The sequence below is a fragment of the Miniopterus schreibersii genome (genome assembly GCF_964146895.1).
Source record: "Miniopterus schreibersii genome assembly, chromosome: 11".
Classification (NCBI taxonomy): Eukaryota; Metazoa; Chordata; class Mammalia; order Chiroptera; family Miniopteridae; genus Miniopterus; species Miniopterus schreibersii.
Genome location: NC_138111.1, coordinates 38,696,976 through 38,721,316, shown reverse-complemented (window position 1 = coordinate 38,721,316; position 24,341 = coordinate 38,696,976). Strand labels below are relative to the sequence as shown.

General features: G+C 38.8%; 2 protein-coding genes and 1 pseudogene across 6 annotated transcripts in view; 1 reads left to right on the top strand and 2 right to left on the bottom strand.

Annotated features, from left to right (window-relative positions):
* ABHD17B (abhydrolase domain containing 17B, depalmitoylase) overlaps nt 1-19,788 on the bottom strand; it is a 37,310-nt gene extending 17,522 nt beyond the window's left edge. Inside the window, exon 1 of the mRNA XM_081151141.1 lies at nt 19,102-19,788. The gene's annotated coding sequence lies outside the window, so the exon portion shown is untranslated. The remainder of the gene's footprint in view (nt 1-19,101) is intronic.
* On the bottom strand, nt 1,950-2,651 carry LOC308563848 (small ribosomal subunit protein eS8 pseudogene; annotated as a pseudogene). The gene has a single exon. The product of its transcript is annotated as a small ribosomal subunit protein eS8 pseudogene (transcript).
* A 123-nt stretch (nt 19,789-19,911) lies between the features above and the next one.
* The window catches only part of LOC308563738 (uncharacterized protein C9orf85), a 57,552-nt gene continuing 53,122 nt past the window's right edge, over nt 19,912-24,341 (top strand). The window contains exon 1 of one of the 4 annotated variants that reach the window (XM_081151143.1): nt 19,912-20,307. In XM_081151143.1, the coding sequence (XP_081007269.1) occupies nt 20,206-20,307 (102 nt within the window). In that variant the 5' untranslated portion in view covers nt 19,912-20,205. The remainder of the gene's footprint in view (nt 20,308-24,341) is intronic. The other 3 variants (XM_081151145.1, XM_081151146.1, XM_081151144.1) reach the window with 3 other exon arrangements.

Below are 24,341 nucleotides of genomic sequence, written 5' to 3'. Positions count from 1 at the left end.
TCACTTTAAAAAGGCAAATTTTACTCGTTACATGGAAGAAAGTGATATATTTCAGTGGTCTTTAAATGTGTAAGGATTCTAGCAAGTCTTTGGATATAAAAGCTTCCAATACTATAAAAATTCTATTTCATAAAATGTACCGGAAACAGACTACAAACTGCTCTCAGAGGTAGTATCAGTTTGCAGTAACACCTACACAACTACCCTATGGGGATCTGTCATTTGGATTAACTTTGATACCTTAATAATTTTAAGTGATACTCTGACGGGATGTTGATGAGCGGCACTGAATCTAGAAATCAATTGGGGAAGAACTGAAATCTTTGAGTGTTAGTATTCCTGAACAATGTATCTCTATTTACTTATATCTTTTTTAAAATCCTATTTTCTAATTGTTTGCTGATGTATACATATGCAATATATTTTGGTGTGCTGATTAATATACAAGTTTGTAAATTCTTATTCTCTCATTACTGTTTCTTGACTTACTGCACTGGCTGGGATTCCAGTACACTGTCGAATAAGCTCCTGGTCTTCAATGGTGAAACAATGACAGTAATATTCTTTTTAAGTATAACTTTTCCTATAGAATTTTTATGGCTACCCTTTAGAGATTAAGAAAGTTTCCCCTTTTCCTAGGAGTTTTAATGGGATAAATTCCACAAAACCCACTTGGCATTCTTGGAATAATCCTAATTTGATGATAATGTATACTTTTTCATACATTGCTAGACTCATTTTGCTAATATTTGCACAAGATTTTTTTACATTCATGGGTGAGAATGGTCTTTAATTGTCCCCTTTCATACTCTTCTTGTCAGGTTTTTGTATTAAGGTTATGCTAACCTAATAAAATTTAGATGGGGAGTGTTCTCTCTCTATGCTAAAGAAAAATTAGTTACATCATCTTACAGTCAATAATTAATTTACTACCACATTTTTCCCCCTAAAGATTTTGTTTTCTCCGTTGTTTCTTGCTATTCTTTCTCTCAATTTTAACGCTTTTTAAAAACACTTCTCTACAGCCAGCCAGGCTTGGCTCGGCGGTTGAGCATTAACCTAGGATCCAGAAGATTGAGGTTCGATTTCCAGTCAGGGTACATGCTGGGGTTGTGGGCTCGATCCCCAGTTGGGGACATGCAGGAGGCAGCTGATCAATGAAGACTCTCTCATCACTGATGTTTCTCTTTCTCCCTCTCCCTTCTTCTCTCTGAAACCAATAAAGATATATTTAATAAATAAATAAATGAAATAAAATAAAAACACTTCTCTAGTAATAGCTGTTCCAATGAGGTCAGAAGTGGATAACTTCACAAAACAACAGTGCCTACTGCACAAAAACTAATATAATGAATCTTAACTGAACAATGCCTGATATACAGTAGACTTTTGGAGTTTATAGATTTAACCTTCAGTGTAAACTACTGGAGGGCAAATGAAGAGTCTGTCCCTGCAATAAAGTATAATTGGACTACTACCCTTCTCTCAGGGATGCTTTGAAAATTTAGTGAAATAAGACATAACACAAATCTAAAATTCAAACTGAGAGGTTGTTTGTTGCAAGAATAAGAGCTGCCATTATTAGTAACAGAATTCTACCTCCAAGCTTTAAATCTGGCCTTGAATGACTAGTTTCTGTGAAAGCTTGGCAGGCTCCCTATTAGCATGGGCATGGGGATGGGAGTGTTGGTGGTGGTATAGAAACCAACTTGGAGTATGAGACAGCTTAGAGCCCTTGAACAACTTCTTTCCCACCTGAGGATATAAAGGTACTTATGGCTACTGTGGCTGTATCTCAGGGAGTATTTCAGGATTTTACATTTCACCCTTCTTTATGAACCCTCTTACTCTAACCTAGTCTTTCTGGGTTTTGTTCTGTTACCTTCTATCTGAATTTCTAGTTTCTGTCCAGCTGCTTTATGCCTAAATTTCCCCTTTAATCTTTTTTTTTTTTCCAGATTAAACACCTTTATTACATGAGCTAGGACAGAAGGAAAGAGGATTTATTTGCCTTTCCGGGCCTTGATTTTCCTCAGATAGAACTCCAGCTCCTTGCCCTCGAGCACATAGCCATCTGCTCGGCCACACTGGCCTGGTCTTGAAGCGATGCGTGCAAGAAGCTTACCCTGCTGGAACTGCTCCTCTAGAAGACTGCTGATTTTGGCATTCTTTTTCCTTTCATCATATTTCTTCTGAATTTTCTTTGATCGTTTTTTGTTTAAAATCTCTTCCTCCTCAGGAGTCAGCTTGGCCCCCTTCTTGCGGCCCAGGGGCAGTGCATAGTGGGACTCGTACCACTGTCAGTATGGTGTGCTGTCAATGACCACAATGCAGTTCTTTACTAGGGTCTTAGTGCAGACCAGTTCGTTGTTGGATGCGCTGTAGACAACATCAATAATCCTCATTTTGCACGTGCAACACTCTGAGCCCCAGGAGAAGTTGCCCACATCCAACCTCAAGGCTCGGTACTTCTTGTTGCCTCCCCACACTCGAACTGTGTGCATGCGGCGGGGTCCAATCTTAGTGTTGGCAGCAGGGCGTCCCAGCTCATATTTTCGCTTCTTGTGGTAGGGCTTTCTCTTGCCCCCAGTTTTGCAGCGCTTGTGCCAGTTGTCCCGAGAGATGCCCATAGCTCGGCGCCGACTGGAAAGAGCTCCCCTTTAATCTGGAGGGCTTTGGTTACGTTTTATTTCACTTTCAAATCACCCTCGGCCCTGTGCTTAGCACAAAAATCATCTACCTGACCTCTACACTAAAACTTCTACTTGGATAGAGGGAAAAAGAGAACGATGCATCGAGGGCACTGAACAAAGCCAGGCAAGCTGGCTGTCTAGGGTACCTTGTTAGAGGGGAGATTAGTTACTAGTCTGAGAGCCACTAGGTCCACTGGGGACCCTAGGGTGGCCTATAACTGAAAAGATCTAAAGTCAAATAAATGCTTATTGGGCTTACTGGCAAGTAGGCAAGATCATAATTCTGCTTGTACTTCAGGGTGACAGGCCATTTAAACAAGGACAGGCCACCTGAAATGCCTCAATTCTAAACAGGAAATAACCCAGGATGGCTTTGTCCAAGTCCATCCCCCTTTTTTTGTTTCATTTCTAGGCTTTTCACATCCCTAAGAATAGTTTCTCTTGGAATTGTTAGGAGGCATGGACATGATAAACTCCTGACTGGGAAGCTCTGTAGAACTTGCAATGAAAACATTCACAGTGAGACTAAAACTCACTATCCAACAAGCTACCATTACTGATGGGTAGTAGGTAGATAAAATGCATAAGGATGTTCCTTAGGAAATCTGCCCTAAAGGTCTGAGAGGCACTTTGAGCAGCATGATGTATTTATACTACTTCCTTACTATCTTTTAGTGGTGAGGCTCAGTAGAAATAATCAATCCCATTGCTTGGAAGTCTTATCCTCCATCTCCCACCACGTCAACAGTATATTTATTTATGAGTTTCAGTGGTTGCCATCAGTGAGATGTTCTTAGATCTGGAAGCCAAGAAGTTATAACCCCTCAAGAACTGAGTAGACGGAGTACTTAATGTCTAAGGCCTATGTCCTGGCCAAATGGGTATATATATACTGTCTCTCAGGGTTGAATGATCTGTTTTTATACCTACTCTCAAGATTCTTCTGCCTTTTGTAGAATATCAGTGTGGAGAATTTGCAGCTCGGAGAATCAGTGACAATTTAGGAATTCTGCTTGTTGCTGTTCCTACTGTCCTCTTATATCAACTTTGACTAAATCTAGGGATGGGTGAAGCTTATAAGCCAATAAAGATCTGTGAAGTAGAGAAGTGCTACATTACCTTCCTTTGCAAAGTCTGAGCAATTTGAAAAATGTATCATGCCCTTCACTTGCCACCTTGTTAATGTTTTAATAATTAGTTGTTTCTTACTAACATCCTCTACCCCCAAAATAGTAAGGTATCAAGATAACAATGCAGTAGTATTGCTCTCAGACTTGACAACAGACAAATCCTTATCTGGATGGTTCTGAGGTAGGTACTACCTAATAATTTCCATGTAAAATCAGTTAATGTGCTACCAGCTTGGGGTCAAACCTGAAAATTATCTTACTTAGATAGCAATAGCACTACTAAGGGGATGTGTGGTTCTGTGGCCCCTGAAACCACATGCAAAGGATCCAAAACAGTTAATATTAGTGCCCTAGAAACTCTCCGTGTATGTGTATGTGTGTGTGTGTATATATATATATATATATATATATATATATATATACATATATATATACGGATGTTCTTGAGTTAAGATTTGTTACGTATCCATTTTATGATTCTCAAATCTTATCACATACCCAGTCTAGAACAGCTGCAGTATCTTAATTTCTTCAGAGGTATTTGAAAGATAAAAGAATGCTTCCATTTTGCACCTGATTTGTGGTTAAGATGAATATCTCCAATGTTGCACTGAAGCATTTCTGTCACAAAAGGAATCAACCTGGGTCTTAACCTACCTACACCTGATTCTGTAATGCTCATTCTATCCCAAGTGTACTTCTACATAATTACTATTCTAGGCTCTAGACAGGAATTTATACTTTGTACTCCGATTTTCAATTTCTTTTTTCCCTTTTGGCATTGTACACAATCCAGGTTACAATTCTGGTAGCAGACTTATTCCTGGCCTGGAGATATGCCTTGACCTGGGCATTAAGGATTATATCTGTTGCACTATCACCTACCCGGTGGAGGTTCCAGGGATCTCAGTCAAGGCATCACGAGTTTAAAAAAATACCCTGGCATTTAAAATTCTTTCTAGTTATAAATTCATGTGTCTCCTATGAGACACCTAAAAGGTATCGTTTTTTTCACCCCCTCCTTCCTCCTGGGAACCTACTAGTGAACATTTTAATAAGCCTTATTTCTAAGACGTTTTGCATATAATCAGCTCCAAGGCTGCTAGAAGATATATACAGGGTGTTCCCCAAAGATGTATATACACTTTGAATAATTATAATTCCAATGGGTTAAATCTAAAAAGAAACACCAATTGAGCTATCAGCTGTTAAAGTGTGTATTCCTAACCTAATTCAGCTTCTTCAGCTCAGAAAATGGACCCTTTTTCCACCACCAGAAACATGTACATGAACTTGATCAATTTTCTGCATATTTATTTATTCTGTTTTTCTTTTTAGTCTTGACATTTGCCTTTTAAAAAGTGACTGGGGAGAGGGATAGTCCCATGTCCTGAGGAAGGGGTATATATATGTTTTGGGAGAAGAGAAATATGTATATCTCCTATTTCTTCAGTTGACATTATTATGATAATCTCAGTATATTTTTTACATGTCTTCTACTAGGAAAAGCTGGCAGCCTTACCAAAAATCCAGCATCTCATTATGTCCACAGATGAAAATTCCCCAGTATCTGTAGTCTTCCTTCAATAAAGACTTAAGGGTTCTTGACTTCGTGCAGGAAAAATTTCACAAGTCCAGGTGAATTTTAGAAGATGTTATTAAAGCTGGAGACAATGAAACAAGGAAGGGCTGGGGAAATGAGCCTAGGCTGGGGTGCTTTGGTTCACTAAGAAAAGGGGGCCTTGGGGACTGGTTCAGGGGGTTTGCTAGGGATGAATTGGCACTGCCCATTGCTGCCTTAGTTGCAAGCCTCATGGGGTCCCTTAGCGTTTAGGAGATGCTGGGGAGAGGCACAGGCATGTCCTGGGAGGGCAAGCCAGTGCTGGACCTTTTTTCTGAGGGGTTTTAAAGGCTGGGTGTTTAGGGCAGGTCTTAGGGGAGGATCAAAATTGAATATTCATCAGCTTTATGCTGATGTACCAATGAGGATTATTCTCTTAACTTTATTTGTGCTTGGGTGTGGTTGGCAAATGGCACGAATTGGATTTCTATCTATTCTCCCAGAGTAGGATGATTTAAGCTATTTACCCTCTGGTTGGAGAGAAGTGCAAACCATTTACTCCTAAGTGTCCCTGGTTTAGGGAAGATAGAATTTATTACATGGCTGCAAACTGCTGTTTAATTACTATCTGTTTCAGTTTCCGTATTACACTTGTCCTGGCTTACTGGCCTGTCTCACTCTCATTTAATGTATCCAGTACAGATAAGTGGAACAGATATAAATCTGTTTAAACATACAAGAAAAAAACACACAAATGTCTTCAGAATGGATCAGACCACAATTTCAACTATTTCTATAGATATTATTTTGAAAGAGGAATATTATCAACCATTGGGACAACAAAACCACAGAACTGCATAAGCAGCATGTAAGTAATATTCCTCGCATCTATCAATCCCTTCTCCATATTTTTTTTTAAAGGCTGATTTATTAATTTCAGAAAGAAGAAGGGAGAGGGGGAGAGAGAGACAGAAACATCAATGATGAGAGAGCCATTGACTGGCTGCCTCCTGCACGCCCCACACTGGGGATCGAGCCCGCAACCTGGGCATGTGTCCTGACCAGGAATTGAACTGAGACCTCCTGGGTCATCGGTCAATGCTCACCGGCTGAGCCACATGGCCGGGCTAAACCTTTTTGGCAGGGATACAGAAGGAATTATGGCATTTACGCAGCATCAATATAAGTATAATTTTCCCTAACAAGGGATCATTACCTCTCTTTACATAGATTGTAACATGGCTAGTTTGTCTATTAAGTCTGACTATCTACATAAATGGTCACCTCCACCACTTCCTTTTCCTCTGGTTGCCAGTTGCCTCCCTTTCGTTATACTTATCTGCAAGTTAAGTTTTGAAGAAATACCACTATGCACTCTTAGAAAATGCGTAACAAACACTAGTCACTGTCAGTTGTGCTTAATTCCTTTCCTGGACTCAACAAACCAGCGTTTTCCCAAGGTTTCTTAAAACACTGAAATTTTACTTTTGCATGAGTGCATAACAAGAACTAGAATAATTATTCCAAAGAAAGCATAAATGCCTAAGAAAATAAAAACAACATATTTAACAGGTTTGAGTCAGTTTTAATTCTTGAAGACCCTGGGTAAATCACTTAACTGATGATTCTGTTTCTTCATAAGGTAACTGACCTAATGTTTATGTTAAAGTCTCTTTTAATTCTAAATTCATGAGCTTTTTGTAAATGGGTACACATTATTTTAAATGTATTACAATGAATGAATAAATAATTAATAAATTAATTCTCTGGAGGGTCTTTTCATTTTATGAAAAATTAAGTGTTATGTAAAGGGGGGGTAGATTTTAAGCTTCAGAAATCAGACGAAAGTAGGTATCAATAATTAGGAAAGACTTTGTGAGAAAAATTAATAAACGAATGATGATCATCTATATTGCAAAATGTATAAACCACATCCTTTAGTTAAATATCAATACTTGATTACACTTAAAAGTAATTTTCTCCTATTTGGTAACATATGTAACTTTCTTCTATGCAAAATAAAAATATTGCTGATCTACTGGATATTTCAGTTAATTAAAATTGGTTTTATATTCTTCTTTTAAAGACACAAGTAGCAAAAAAGTAAATATTGTAGAATCATTAAAATTTTTTTGGTAGATTCTCATGTTCTCTTTTAGAGACAATTTCTACAGCAGGTTTAACAAGGAAGTATTTTAGGTGAAACAGAGAGAACAGTATACTGATGCTGTACAACAACTGGAGAAGGAAGGGTGGAGGGCAGGCAAACAGGTTGTAAGACCGGTTAAGGCAAGTCCTTGACACCTGCTTTGAGAAGAGTGTGATAGCTGGTTTTTGGCAGTCTACATGTCCAGTGCATCTCCGGTGTAAATATTTGTTTGGGATGAGAAGAAAGCAAGCATTAAAGATCATCCTTCCACATGTCATCAATTGGGTCATCAAATATTATCCTACATACCACATTAAGCATGAAATAGTAAACTCATCTAATGTTTTTGGCATTGCATACAATTTTTAACTTTCGAATAGTAGAAATAGCACTAGTGTAGGAAACGCAGGTTCTGGTTACAATTCTATCTAAAACGAGTTCTTAAGCCCTTAACTGCCGCAATTACAATGTGAGAAAACTGAACTATAGTATCTAGAGCTTTCTCCAGCAAGAATATTTTATTATACTAAATCCTTCCTCTTTTCTATAATCCACCACAATTTTTTGGACCCCTTATCCTATATTCACATTATCTTTCTTTATACAACTAGATATGGTTCTCCTGCTCTCCGTGCCTCTACAGAAAGATAAATCTTATTGTACACTCTATTAAAAATAGAATCTAAAAAAGGGAATTTCTAAAGAAAATAAGTAAAACCTGTGGGAGCACTACTAAGAACAAGTCAAAACAGTATAAAGTCGTAGGCAGTTTTCACTGACCTTAACTTCTTAAAGTCTAAATACAAAAACAGAGAGTTAAATTGGGAAGTCATTCAATTTGTCATCTTTAATTGTAGATGAACACATATGTAATTTTCTTCATTTACTGAGGTTACATTTTCTACCACTTCATAGTAGTTCCCAGCTTTTAAAAACAAAAGGGTGATGCAGAACAAGACAACAGGAGTAACCCAAAATGTGTAAGCAAATAAAAAATATTTGGGAATAGGTGTCAATTTCTTCCATTCAGACATGCTCCTAATCTACAGTTTCTTTTCTGTGTAGACTACAAGGTGATCTCATGTTTAAGAACTCCTTGATGGCTTTCTTCTGTACTTGTAATAAAGTCAAACTTTTCCACTGCTCCTTAAAGGCCTTGCATGATCTGGCCTTTGCTTACCTCTCCCAACTTCCCCTTTCACCACACTAGCTGTCTCCCTCACCATCTTTCAGTTTCTTGAAAGCTGTTTCCATATCAGGGGCTGCATGTATATGCTTTGCTCTTTCTCTACCTGACTTCTCACTATTCCAGCCTCAAATGCTAGTTTTTCAGAGATTTTGTGAGCTTCAAATCTAAACTAGGTTATCCTTTCTCATAGTACCCAGTTCTTTTCTTTTAGTATAGTTGTAAATTGTGATGCCTGTCATGTATTCACCTATGGGCTTACTTGATTAATGCCTAATGGCTTTACTATTAGGTCAGTGACCATGTGTGTTTTCTTCAGCAGTTATACAGGTAGCAGCTGATCAAAAATAATCTTCTAATTAAATGTAAGAGAAAAGAGTAAAGAAAATAAAAACCTGTAGTTATACCTAAAGACCTGACAGCATATAAACTGAGATAATGCTAAATGTAACCAAAATAGGTTTTGTTGTGAGCCAAATCAACAACACTAATGTATGCAATTTATGGCTCGAATCTTTCTGGAAACCATGATAACTAACAAATTGTGGTTCTATTTACATTGTACTCCATGCGTTAAAAAAACACAACTTCTGATATACTTACGAGGTGGGCAAAAGTAGGTTTACAGTTGTTTGTATGGAAAATAATACAATAATTAACAAATAATAAGAATAAACTCTGTGCTTCTAATACTCAAAATTGTATACCTATTTTTGACACCCTGTATAATCCCCGAGAAGCAATATACAGACCATTAAGTTGAGAATAGTTACAATTTACTAAATGGAGATAAGTTTTATCTGGGTAATGCCAATTAACTGCAACATAGCAAATCAATCTCCTGATTATAAAGCTGTAACACTATATTTTTATGTATTAAATTATATCATGAGTGCCCTTTGACAAGCCTGTTTTTTTGTTTTGTCTTTTAATTTCAGAGAGAGGAAGGGAGAGAAACATCAATGATGAGAATCACTGATAGGCTGCCTCCTGCCCCCCCCCCCCCCCCCCCCCGGAGATTGAACCCACAACTCAGGCATGTGTCCTGACTGGGAATCTAACCATGAGTTCATGGGTGGACACTCAACCACTGAGCCATGCTCACCTGGTCACCTGGCTGGAAAATTCTGTTTTTAAAGGGTTATTTGGATGGTGGCGAAAAAGAAAAAAAAAAAGGTTGAAACACTTCCCATCTGAGTAATTTGTGAGGCCGTTTTAGACAGACTAGTATTCATGAATTTTTTTTTTTTAAATCCTCACTGGAGGATATTTTTTCCATTGCTTTTTCAGAGGGAGTGGGGGGGGGGAGAAGGGAGGGAGAGAGAGAGAGAGAGAGAGAGAGAGAGAGAGAGATCCACGTGAGAGGCACGTGGATTGGTTGCCTCCTGCTCACGCTCTGACTGGGGAGGAGCCTGCCACCAAGGTACGTTCCCTTGGTTGGAATCAACCCAGGACTCTTCAGTCCTCTGGAGGACGTTCTAACCACTGAGCCAAACTGGCCAGGGCTTCATGAATTATTTTGAAGAGATAATTTAAGTTTTGTATTGGCGAAACTGAATATTCTCTTGTTTGACTGAGAGTTTCTTTTGGGATGAAATGTGTATCCTTGAAGCATTTATTTTTAAATGATTTGGGCATTTAAAATAAATGAGTGATTTGTTCCTGTAGTCCCAAGTTCACCATACTACCCTTAAGTGAGAAGTGATAATGCCCTAACAATACTGCAATAGCAGTATTGTTTTAAAAAGTGTCTTGCCTTGCCATCTAGTCAGGTTCACCAACTGTAGCTGCTGAAGACCTCAGATGATGGAGCCATACCGTAACTCAAACCTAAAAGACCACTCAGTGCGTGTAATACTCAGATGCCAAGAAAACAAGTTCTTTCCATTTCCACTGTTAGCATCAACATTGGAGGATATTAGTGAATGCCATGCTAACCACCCCTATAGCCTTCAGGACTTAGGGAAGGAGAAGGTTGGCAACAATGGTGGCTATAAGCCCCTAAACATTGATTTTTTTTCTGTATTACTCTCATTACTTTCCAGTGCCATTATAGGCAGAGGCAGAACTTCAGATCTGAAGAGAATAACATGGATTCACTCTGGTAGAAACCCACGTATCGATTAAAGATGAACTGTTGTATGGATTCTTGAATGTGTCTTGACTGGGGATTGAACCCACAAGCTTGGTGTATTGGGAAGGCTGCTCTAACAAACTGAGCTACCCAGCCAGAGAAAGGTGTTTTTTTTGTTTTTTTTTTAATTACAGGTGATATACAATATTGTATTAGTTTGTTCTTTTTTTTGGAACAATCAGGCATGCATTTGATAATCTCTTTCTGGAACCTATAAATCAACGAATATTAATCAAATCTTGATTGCCTTTTCATTCTCAAGAAGTGTCACGCCTCCAACACATATTCTGGGGGTTCCAATGCCTGTATCTTAAGAGACAGTACCTAATCAGTTATCTTCTCTTAGCTTTCATGCATTGTTAGCCTCTCCTGCTCTACTGGTTCATTTCTTCTGTTTATAAATATATTAAAGACTACAAAAAAAAAAAAAAAGTGTGTATATCTACATTCTAACCACTATCTCTGAGTGTCCTCCAGAATCAAACTTCCCACTATTCCCTACTGGGCCCCAAATGAGTTGTGATCTAACACCTATCATCAAATTGTTAACCCATTTAGGATTACTGATGAATGACTTATAATTTCAAAATGCACTGGGTATGTCTCAGTCTCAATTTACAAGATCATTTTGTGGTATTAAACACTATTTGTCCTTTCCTTCCTTCTTGAAACTAACTTCCAATATTCCATTTTCTAGTGACCTCTCCAAAGGTTTTACTTATTTATAATTATTTTAAAAAACACACACAAAAAGACTGGCAGTCTTTTGTCTTATCTTTTGCCTAACCTAAGGCTTACTACTTTGGTCATCTTTTGTCTTCTGGTCTTTTTATCTCAATCACACCTATGGTTTTAACTACTACTTATACAATAAAGATGCCTAAATCTAAAAACTTAAATCTCTAGCACAGACCTTTAAGGTTATAGACCCTGAAAATCTCCCTTAGTATTCCCCTCCCTCTAATTCAACCAAGGCCTATCTCCTATGTATCTCTCTATCCCCTCAGCCACATTTTAGCCCAGCCATTTTTCATTTAATGTTATAAAATCACTCACTAATATCTGTTTCATACTCCTTTAATCCATACAACACTGCTGTCAGGTGATGTCACTTTCCTGTTTAAAATCTTTCAATGACATTTATAAGCCCTCTTGAATAAATCTAAATTTTTTTTTTTTAGCATGCCATACATGTTTTCTTCACCCTCTCTGTTTCTGGTCTCTACCCTTTTTCTGAGCACTTCCCGATTCATTCATTCTACTAAACATACTGTTGCTCAATAAGAGAAACATTCTTTCTCACTTCTATGCCTTTGCATACTGTTCCCATCTCTGTTGGTAAAATCCTCCCTAACTTTCTACAAATAAGTGAAACAATCTTTGCTGTTTTTTAAAAACCCTCTGTTTAAGTTTTCTTTCTTTCTCCAGGGGTAAAAAAAAAAAAAAAGATCTGAACCATGCTCATGTTGATCCTCTACATAATCTCTTCTGTGTGCCTATGCATGTATTAGTTCACGAACTAAAATGTTTTCTTATGGATTCTAACAAAAAAATTGAAAGCCATTTTACCCTTGGGGATTGTATCAGAATATTCTTAATGTAAAATTTAACAAGTGTTCACTCCTATTAACTTTACTGCCCTAAATCTTTATCAATAAAAGTGACACTGAGGTCTGTTAAAAAACTGAACAAAATGTAACCTGTTGTGTTTCAGAGATGGGCTTGTCAAATTAAGTAACCGATCAGCATTACTTTCTTGCTTGTAATTGATGTGCGGAGAATAATTTTTACATTTGGGAATGGGGATGATAAAGCTAGGGAGTAAAAAATTATGAGTACACCAAGCAGGATACTAATCAGAAACAAAATATCTAGGTCATGGTCTGTGGATGGCATTTCTGGGAAAAGTATTACAGGAATTATTTCAATTGATTTTAATTTTCAAAACGCATTTAAGATCAATCTTCTAAATTCAGAAACCAAACAAGTTTATTGAAATTGGTAAACTAATGATGTCTTCTACTTTTATTCTGGGAGACACTGGCTTTACTTCAGGTTTGTTGTGACTGGAATGGACAATTGCCTACACCAAGTAAATGAGGTTATTTCAACCCCTTTCTTATTCATCCTGACCTACATTTAGCATATATTTATTTTCTTAACCCTGTGTGACTACATCCTAAAAATAAATCTTAGTTAAATACTCAAAGACAGCCATAATGAAAAGAATTTCTTCAGCACTATGTATTTTCAGTGGTAAAGACCTCTTAACTTTATTGCCAATTCTAATATCTCCTTAGGCACTGTAAGAAACTTTATGAAGGAAAATTGAAAATAAAGTCATAACTAAAATGTTGTTTGTGTCCTAATGATTTTCCAAAGGTCATGATCTAACAATATAAGCCACATAGTTTTGCTTTTATAATTTAGAGTCAATTTTAGCAATACTGCAGGAAGAAAAAGAAGGGGAACATAGTGAAAATATAGTCAAATGTAACCAGATTTGATCCAAATTCTCCTTGACTTTCTGTGTCACTTTATGCCACTTAGCAGCTTCAATTTCTTCAAGTGCAAGAAAATACATATCGGCTACCTCCATCATAAAGATGGTGTATGGTGATTATAATGAGCTAATGCCTATAATAATACAGTGTGGAGCTCTAGCATAAAGATACTCTATAAATAAAAAACATTTTCTCAGTAAATCTGCATGAGATGATTTTCAAATAAAAACAGAAGTAAAGGTAGTTTACAAATGACTATGTTAATGAAATACATTACCACACTGACTGGTTCTTCTCATTAATATTTCTGAATGGGTGGGATAAAATTTATGACTCAAGACAGATTATTATACACATCGATAAATGCTATGAAAATATAGAGTACTACATGAGAACTAGGTGGGGGTAGGAGGTAGATGCTTTTGCTTATCATCTCCTTTATCTTAATAATACTTTTCTCAGCTTATCATCCTTTTACATAAGAGGAAATCAAGGCTTCAGGTTGTTAAGTTAATTAATTTGTCCAAGTTCACACAACTTAAGTGGGAGAGCCAGGAACACAGGTTTAACTTAAAGACTACATTCTGTCCACTCTTCCAAGATTTTGCTATCTTCTTCATTATAGCTCATGGCCTCACTGCACATCTCAGCTCATTCTCCCTTTCTCAATGAGACCTACCCTAACCACCCTATGTAATAATTCCCTTGAACCCTTCTCTCCTTTTACGTTAGAAGTACTTATCACTTTCTAATATATATTTTATTTATTTATTGTGCATATTGCGTATGGTCCTCTGATAGGCGGTAAGCTCTACGAAGTTAGGAAATTTTGCTTCCTTTGTTTACATAAATTATCCACCCAAACCTAGAATAGTGATTAATTCACAGTAGACTGGGCCATTTTTTCCTTTCCCACTTTTCATCTTTACCTGTATGCAAGAACTTGTTAACCATTCTTGCTTTTTTAATTCTTGGGAAAACACAAAGTTAGGGCCTATATCTGAGCCAAATTAACATTAAAATAGTATTTAAATTTACTGTGAAATTATGTTTAAAAAATTAGGGTCATATGTATCATATAAAAAACTTCCAGCCACAATAAAAAGTGATGAAAAGACAGGTAAAATAAACTGTGCAATGTGAAGGATACAATGATGATAATGATAGAAGATCAGTACTTAAGTGCCAGCTCACTTTCTATGATGTTTTAGGGGTTGATTGTCAGGCACAGATGAAACACAGGAATTAGAGTACTTTGAAGCAGTAGTTCTCAAACCATATGGATTTCAAAAACCAGTTAAATTAAAAAGAAAAGTTGAAATGACAGAGTTGCCAAATTCTAGTTTTGCAGCAAAGGGACATTACAAATGAAATACAATCTACTAATATTATAATTCATAATACATTAACATAGAAAAGACATAATTTCAGTATAAAGGTTAGTCATTTTTATTAAGCAAATTTAGATTCACAAACACCTCATTACATAAAAATAGTTCTATGTAGATTTAAGATCTAAATGTGAAAAAGTAAAAATTTTAAAATAAGCTGTAGCAGAATCCATAACCTCAGGATAGAAAAGACTTCCTTTAAAGAGAAAAAGCACAATCATAAAAGAATAAATTTGACATTAAAATTAAGAACACCTAGTTATCAAAAGGCACCATACTTAAAGCGAAAATGCATGCTCAAGACTAGAAAGATATTTGTGAAGCCTACCAAGTATTTTTACCAGAATATATAAAAAGCATTCACAAATCAGTAAGATAAATAATCCCATTAAAAAAACACACAAGTTTAAGTAATGCACAAAAAAGGAACATGATTGGCTAACAATAAATAAAAGTGTTCTCAATTACAGGGCTAATAGGGGAGATGCAAATGAAAACTACAATGAGGTACCATTTCATACTCAAAATGGAGAAACTTAAGAAGTCTGAAGTATTTGGAAGGTGGGAAAACAGACCTCATTCATTACTGAGACAAACACTTTGGAGAGAAAACTAGTAGTTATCTAATAAAGTTAAGGACGCAGCATCTATCCTGTGTTCTAGCAATCTACTACTAGATTTGTATCCCAGGGCAATCTTCCTCAGTGTTGGCATTTAGTTGCTGTAATGAATAGGGGGCACTACTGAACAGATGCCAGGGGTGCCAAGCACTCTTGGTGTGTAGAGATACTGCTGCCCCATGGCCCATGTCTTTTGAACATTCTGCTGAACACGAAGGTCAGATATTTATAAACAGGACTTAACACAAAGTATATTTGTGTTGTTTTAATATAGACTAAGATTTTAAAGAATGCAACCACTGTTTAAAGAGATAAGCCGGCACTTTTATTTTATTTTTGTTCAAACTTTACTGAAAATAGTTTGTTAATTCAGAAACTTACTTATCACCAACAGTACCATCACTGGTGTTTGAATGGCCAATTCAACACACCTGTTTTAATCTGCATTAGTAGCTGTCCTGTTCCTGGTGATACTACCCATTGGTGCAATGTAGCTGACAACTACTATTTCTCCTAGCAGTGCTTCTTAGACTTTAATGTGCACACAAATCACCTGGGAATTTTGTTAAAATTCAACACCCAAGTTAGTAGGGTAGGGCCTGAGCTTCTGATTTCTAACAAGCTCCCAGAATTCTGATATTACTGTTCTACTATCACACTTGGTAGAAAAGATTTAGAGTGTGGTTGAGTCTCAGCATTTACACAGCAAAATATATTACTTTGTGATAAATTACCTCTTATATTTTAGTAAGGGCATTACTTTCTTTAAAATATGAATGTTTATTATTATTAATTTCATTTTAGGACATTATTGGGGAAGTTGCAAAACATTTCTATAAAAATGAAATATAGGGTCAAGAACCACTGCCCTAAGTAAACATATACAAGAATATTCCCTACAGTATTTTTTAATAAGCAAACAACTGGAAACAACTAAAATGACCAACAGAAACTTGATATAGTCACATAATAGAACACATACCATACTGCAGTAAAAATAAAGAAACTAGAACTACCTGAATAAACACAGATAAATCTTGGCAAACTGAGTGAAGAAAGCAAGCTAGAGATACAAACATCATATTTAAATAGTCTTAAAACAAAGAAAAACTATATGTTCATGGATATAAAGGTAGGTAGTAAAGTATAAACATGGGTAGGAAGGATGCATGTCAGTTTTGGGTCAGTGGTGGGGAATGGAGAAAAGGGTGTAGGATTTAAGAGGTGTATGTAAAGTACAATAAGAAGCTTCACTTTGTTTCTTCAAATTGGTAATAGGTGAATGGATAGTAGTATGTTGCCAATACTTATATTGCTATATTATTTCCAATTTCACCTAAATTGGCAAAAAATGTTGGGTCTATCCAGGTGTTTGAAAAAAACTGCTCCAGAGGAAAGGATTTAGGACTAGATGTCAGAAAACTCAGCCTCAAGTCTCAATTCTGCATCTTACAAATTGTGTAGCTTTAGGCAATTCAAATAATTAAGTTCTCTTGGCTTTATTTCATTTGTATAAGACATCGCTATCCCATTCCAACTCACAAAGCTGGGTTTGAGAGGCATAATGGGCAAGGTATGTGAAAATTTTTTCACAGGGTAGGAAAGGCAGGCGTAATTTTTGAGCAGTAAGCAAATTCTTGAATATATTAGAAATAAAATCTATCAGTAAATAAACTAACCATGTTGATTTGTCACTCTCTTTTCTTGTCATCACTGATTCTAAAGATATAATACCAATCTTAACATGGAAGAAACTTTGAGTCTATCAATTCCTAAATGGCATAGAGGTAGGTATCCTCCCTATTATAACTGTTCCTTTATGCTAATTCTTCACTAAGAAATTAAAATTCATAATACCAAAACAAGAGAAATGTACTAAAAAGTGCTCTTTTTAAAACAGTCAATGTCACATCCAGAGTGAGTGTTGATTCTCACTGTCCTTTCTATAAAGTGAGCAGGTGGGCACATTTTATTAGCCCTATATTACATAAAGATGAAGAAACTGACTCAGATGTGGCTGGCCTGGAGCTGTAGATCAATTCAGCGACAGAACTTGAAATAGACACCAGTTGCCCAGTTCTTGTGTGTCAATTAAGCAACCAAAAACATTATTTTGTCATGATGCTTTATGGTAATTTGTCACAGGGATACAGAAAATTCTTTGTCAGATGCCATTTCATACACATTTCAAAATGGGCAAAAATACTCAATAAAACAAGCCACTTATCTACTATAGTGCCATACAGCAAGGGACAAAATTAAAAACTGCCTAGCCTGCTAAAAATCTAATCCCATCCTTGCCAATTAACCTTATTAATACTAGAGGAGGAGAAAAGAGAGGTCAAAATATGGATGAGGGTGCTATTCATTTCCTCCTGGATCTAAAAAAATATAGCAATTATTAAACAACAGGGATTTTATATTTTTTATTAGTGGAAACACGGTTATCTCCACTGTTCTTGAAGCAACCCACCATCCTCACTCCCAAAATAGAAATTTACCAACAAGCAGAGAGTCCCACAGTACCAAATTAGAACACTGACAATTATGATAATTATCAAAACATTGGTAATTATTAGATACCAGATATATCACCCAAGTGAGTTTATGCTATAAACATATGAAGAGACAAACACTTTATGGAGAAAAGTTTATTATTTTAAGACTCCCTGTGAATGTAAACAGATGAATGCTATTTACAACACGTGCCTGACTTTTACTCAGACCCATTAGGTAGTTTCAAACATTTGCTGACACCAGATATCCAAAATTCATTTTATTAATTGGAGCCTTAAAAAAAATCAATGAATCATGTTGCGGATCAAGTATTACATATTACAGAAAGTATTTAACAGTAACACCTTGTCAAAAACAGCGAAAATTTAAAGGTCACCCTCTCTGTATTCCGTTATTCATCCTTTTGCTTAACAAATCCACCTCACACTGACATACATCAAAGCATCATTAAAAAAAACAGCACCACCAACCTCCCGCACTGCCAGAAATTTCACCATGGATCACCACAAACATTTTTTTAAACAAGAAGCTGGGTTAAACTCTCTTTACCAAAGCCCTTCACAGCAATACAATCTAACTTAAAACAACTTTCGTTTCAGGATTAAAAAAAAACACCCAAACATAAGCTCCAATTTTCCGATTCAAAATTCCTGACCGGTCTCCCCCAGAGTTCGAAAGTAGGTAAGATCACAGTTCACCCACCTAGAGAAGAAGAACCCCACGGCCCGGCCCGACCGGAATACCCAAATCGCTAAGCACCCGGCAGAGTCGGTCTCAGATCGAGGCTGACACACGAGGGCATTCGGGAGAAAGCTTTCAGGCACCGCGAATCTCACAGTGAACCTGACCTCATCCTCCGGTCCACAGGGAGAAAAGCAAAGGAAGTGAAACGAGACCATTCTCGGCAAGGAGGGCACCGAAGACCTTTCCCAATCCGTCAGTCAGTCTCTCCCACGTCCCCAGATTCCCCCAGCCTCGCCGACCACAGGGACCCTGCTCTACCTTTCCCTTTCGCGAAATCACCGGAGAATCCCCTCCAAAATCGGGAGGGGCTTCCCCGCCTTCGAGTGGGATCCAGGTCTCCCAACAACAAAGACGCCTCCCGCTCCCCTCCCCCAGCCCGGCCGCGTCTCGTCCCGCCCGCGCTGCGGCTCCGGGCCTAGCGCCCCCTCCCCAAGCCCGTCGCAGTGTCCCAGCCCCCCGCGGCCTCACGCACCTGCACCTGAGGGGCCGCAGCCAAGGTGTCTGGCAGAAAGGGCTGGGAGGGGGCCTCTGCCGACGCACTGTCCTCCACAAGGCGCGATCCGCGATGCCGCCGCTGCCGGACTCTCCCGACCAGCGGGCGGGCCCGGCCGAGAAGGAGGGACGAGGGCTGCTGTCCCCGGCGACGGGACGAAGAAAGACGGCAGCGCCCGAGAGGGCCCACTCGCGCTCCCGAGTCTCGCCTCCTCGCGCTGGCCCTGCTTCTCCCCACCGGCTTGCGTTCTGCTGACTAACGGCCTCGGCGAGAGGCGCTGGAGCTGGAGCTGCCGCGGCCGGTGGCTCTCTGGCCTCAGGTCCCGAGCGGCCGTGGTCGCAGCTGCTGCCGCCGCCGCCGCCACCAGCTCCACCAGCACCGCCGCCCTTTCTGGCACTGCAGACACCACCCAGACCCAGCCAGGTGTTTCTTCTCTTGAATCCTCTTTTCTCGCTCCCTTTCAGCCGACCAGCCGCTGGGCTCGCCCTCGTGGCGGGAGGGAGGCTGGAAGGGACGCGAGGGGGACCAGCAGCAGATTTCCGAAGCCAGGAGTTGGTCACTGACTGGATCAAGATGCCAAAGCTGCCCGGGGCTCCAGCCTGCTAGCAGGCAGGAGGAGGGACGCAGCCCAGTTTAGCCCGACTTTCACCAATCACAAGCCTCCCAGTGGAGTCGGGCGCCAGGAGAGGCTGAGCTGAGTCGGCAGGAGGCGGGGATTGCGGAAAAGGAGGGCCAATAGAAATAAAAACTCCCCGCCCCTTCGCCTTGACGGACTGCCACGTTCGGACCAATAGGGGAATTCTCGCTTCGAAGAAAGCGGGGTTTCTTGGCGGAGTTTGAGACAGAAGTTGAGCCGAGGGATAGAGTCTACGCCGCGTGGAAGAACCTTGAAGTTGCGGAGGCACCGAGGGTGGCCTTTGACCTCCGCTCGGAGTCACGTGGGCTGGCGGGGGCGGGGCGGAAAAAGCTAGACAGTTCCTTCCGGGTCAGTGACCGAGGCATCTGCTCGCCGAGGCGGTTTCTGGCGTCTTGGTCTGTCCTGCATCTTCCTCGTCCCGGCGCGTGGAGGTTGTGATTTCGGCGATGAGTTCCCAGAGAGGGAACGTGGCCCGTTCCAGGCCGCAGAGGCATCAAAATACGTTTAGCTTCAAAAATGACAAGTTTGATAAGAGTGTTCAGACCAAGGTAGGAACCTGCTTGTTGCGCTAAAGCTGACTCCGGGAAGGAATGGTTCAGTGGAGGGGAAAGAGGAATTGAGAGGAGCTGGCAAGGGTGAGTGTGGACCGCAGCCCAGAGTTAGTTTTGGCTGCAGTGCAACCCTTTCTAGCGTGATATTCCCACACCCTTTCTTTGACCTGGATGTGTTGTCTGCTCGTAAATGTATTTGGCAGTCAACACTTAACTAATTGCACGAAGAGAGAATGGGTCCCCCATCAAACTTGAAATGCAGATGGGTAAATTGAGTTGTTGAACGCTTCCATCTGGATCACATATTTACAGTAGGAAAACGAGGATTATGGCAGGAGTGTCTCTAACATTTTGTGCCAACTTTATGTAGCAACTATTTCTTTTTGGAAAACCTCAAGTCCATATGTTTGTAGGGAGGATGTGAAAGATTAAGCGCTCTTGGCCCCAGTGCCCTCACCAACATAATGGGTGTATGTCTCTTTTGTAAAGATTGTTTTGAGGATCAGATGTTTGATTAATGAAAAAATGATTGTTTTGCTTTTTATAACTCATTTACTTCTTTAGTAGGATTTCTGTAAGCTGGAAGAAAATTCAGACTATCTGCCTAGCCACAAGTTTCGGGTTGTATAAAACTACAAATTTGCAGTAGGTGTCTCCCCCTCCAACTTCTCCATAGCTGTATGGAGAGGAGATAATTGAACACAAGGGCATCTTGGGGGCCACCATCAAGATTATGATAGTCACATAATCTGGAGTTCAAATTTACTAGGTGTGTGGCTTAAGTGAATTATTTAATATTTCTTTTCTTTGAGCCTTACTTTAGTTTCAAATGAGAAACCTGGCAGGATTGTTGTGAGGCTAAATTAAATGATATATATAAAAGGTCTGGATCATAAGTGTCCAACAAGTGATAATTTCTCAACATTAATTTTTCAACATTCAACCTAATGTTAAAAGCAAACTGATTATGGCAACTCTTTTTCTCTTCTCTTTCTGTCTTCACTAATTCTACAAATTTTAATGAGCACATTTCATGTGCAAGGCCCTGTGCTCAAGTGCATACAATGTTAAAAAGTGTTGACTTTGCCTTGAAGGAGCTTATAGTTTCCTGGGCCATTGGACAATAAGCAAGCACAAAGATATATAGTTATGAATTATAATAAATTCTGATGCCGGGAAAAACAGTTCAGTAAAGAAGAGTAAAGAGGGATATTTTCAATTAGATGCTGAGGGGACCTCTTCTTTCCCTTAGGTTCAGATTCAGATAAAAAACTGCAGCAACATTTGGGAAGACTTTCTCAAGTTTGTGTCTGTTATCATTAAGTAAACCTGAATAAAAAGCTGTGCTATTCCCAATAGATGTCTGTCTGTCTGGTTCTGTATTCTTACTGTAAGTTTTGGCATAAGCAATTAATTATGATTTTTTTCATCAGATGAGAAAAAGCAGTTTTAATAAATATTTAGCTACAGTGTACCTTACTGTATTTCTTGTACCTATAAATACAAGACTTCTTGAGGTTCTACTTCTTGTGCTAGTAGTTCTTTGTAGACTTCTTGTACTTTTCATTGTCCATTTTCTTGGTGTTATCTAATAGCCATGTCATTATGGTCTTAAATCTTTTCATGTGTCTCAAGTCATTAAGTTTTATTTTGTTTATCACTTTTATTATTCTTTCCTTTGCTTTTTTTAAATTGTGAGTAAGCCTCCTGGCTGGAGTGGCTCATTTGGTTGTGTGTCTTCCCTTGCACCAGAAGGTTGCTGGTTTGATTCCTGATCAGGGCACATGCCCGGGTTGTGGGCTAGATCCCCGGTTGGGGGTGTGGAGGAGGCAGCCTATCGATGTTTCTCTTGCTCTCCCTCTCTTTCTGAAAATCAATGAAAATATTTAAAAATTTAAAATAAGTTGTGAGGAAGCCTCCTTTGTCCATTGGTAGAAACACCAGGTGTTTTGTTATTGGAGGTACTGACAAAAACAGCAAGAAATATTTTACTGAGGAAAGATCATTAGGTTGATTGTTCAACTGTCTAATGGAGGACTAATAATTGGCTGCATTTATAGCAAATTCTTTTTTTTTTTTTTTTAAATATCTTTATTGATTTCAGAGAGAAGAAAGGAGAGGGAGAGAGAGAGAAACATCAATGATGAAAGAGTCACTGATCGAGCCCACAACCAGGGCATGTGCCCTGACCAGGAATCGAACGGCGGTCGCCTGGATCTTAGGTCGACGCTCAGCCGCTGAGCCATGCCCGGCTGGGCTCTTTCTTTTTTTAATCCTCACCTGAGGATATTTTTCCCATTGCTTTACAGAGAAGGTGAGAGGGAGGGGGGGAGAGAGAGAGAGAGAGAAACATCGATGTGAGAGAGACACTGATTGGCTGCCTCTCGCATGCAGCCAGAGCGTGTGGGATCAAGCCTGCAACCGAGGCACATGCCCTTGTCCGAAGTCAAACCTGGGACCCTTAAGGTCGAGGGCCGACGCTCCGACCACTGAGCAAACCAGCTAGGGCTATAGCAAATTCTTGAGCCAGCTAGATACCACTGTCCGAAGCCAAAATTTTGTCAGAAGCACCTGACCCTGTCTTCATTTCTATGCTTTACTTTAGAAAGCTGTTTGATTCAGTGACATCTGACAAAGGAGTGCTAGGACGTGCATGATTCTCTGTGTAACTCTCTTTAAAGGATTGTGGCAACAACTGACTACTTGTACCTCAGGATTTTATAGGAGTCCTGCATTAGTTCTCCATCTCTGCCAAGCAGTTTGTCAGGACTTCACTGAAGTTGGAAGATGGATAATGACAGATGTTTTATTGGGAAATTTATATAGGTAAAGCACCTATTCCCAAAAGGACAGTAGTGATAGCTGTCTTCATATACTTGGAATATTTTCTGGGAGAGTAGAGAAACTTGTTCTGTGGCATTCTAAGTGACCAAAATTGAACCAAGGGTCAAACTAACAGGGTTAGGTTTTAGCTTAATATAAGGGAGTTGCCTAATAGTGAGGAGTGTGCACCAGGATTTTTAAATGTCCCCTTTACTGAGGTTATTTAAAAGAGATTATTTGAAGAGGTAGAAATAGGATTAAATCTCTTCTAGTCATTTGTACTAAAATGTAGATATCATTAACCCTTTGCGGTCGTTTGTCTACTCTCAGCCACCACAGCAAGGAACGGTACGAATCTTATCTCCATTCATGTATCAGTTCATAAATCTTGTTTATCCTTCATAATCTTGCATGTTATGTATCACTGCCCTTTCAATGGAAATTTATTCCGACCAGTACGACACCCATGTCCAAATTTAATACGACCGCAAAGGGTTAAGACAGCATGGTGACTCTTACTGGAAAGTGCTATGTGATGAGAACACTGGATTAAGAAAAAAGAGCCACCTTTTAGTCCCAATTTCTACATTTATCTTGCTGTGTGATGTTAGGTAGTTTACCTATAGCTTTCAACCTACAGTATGGGATTAATACTATCTCTTAATTTTCTCTCAAGATTGCCATGGGGTTCATTGCAAAAGTATTTTAAGAAATAGTGATACAAATATGAACCAAACATAAAACATATGATATAATTAGTGGACTTGCGGTTGATCTAAGCCTAAAAAAATTTAGAAAAGAAATGCATACTTGTTGAAGGATATTGAAATAATAGAGAAATGAATGAAGTATAAAAGTGAAAGTACTCTTCCCCAGCCCTATTTCTATTCAGGTACAGTCACTGTTAACGATTAGATATGTATGTTTTTAGACATCTGTGTAAAATATAGTACATACAGGGGTGGGCAAAAGTAGGTTTACAGTTGTTTGTATGGAAAATAATGCAATAATTAATAGATAATAATACAAAAATAAGCCGTTTCATGTACTCACAACTGGGAACCTACTTTTGCCCAACCCTTTATGTAATAAGATTTATTTTTTTCTTTCTCATTTAGTAAAGTGGGTATGTCAGAACATAGAGATTAAGCTCATTCTTTTTAATGGCTATATAATATTCTATAATGTAAGTGTGGAGTAACTTACTT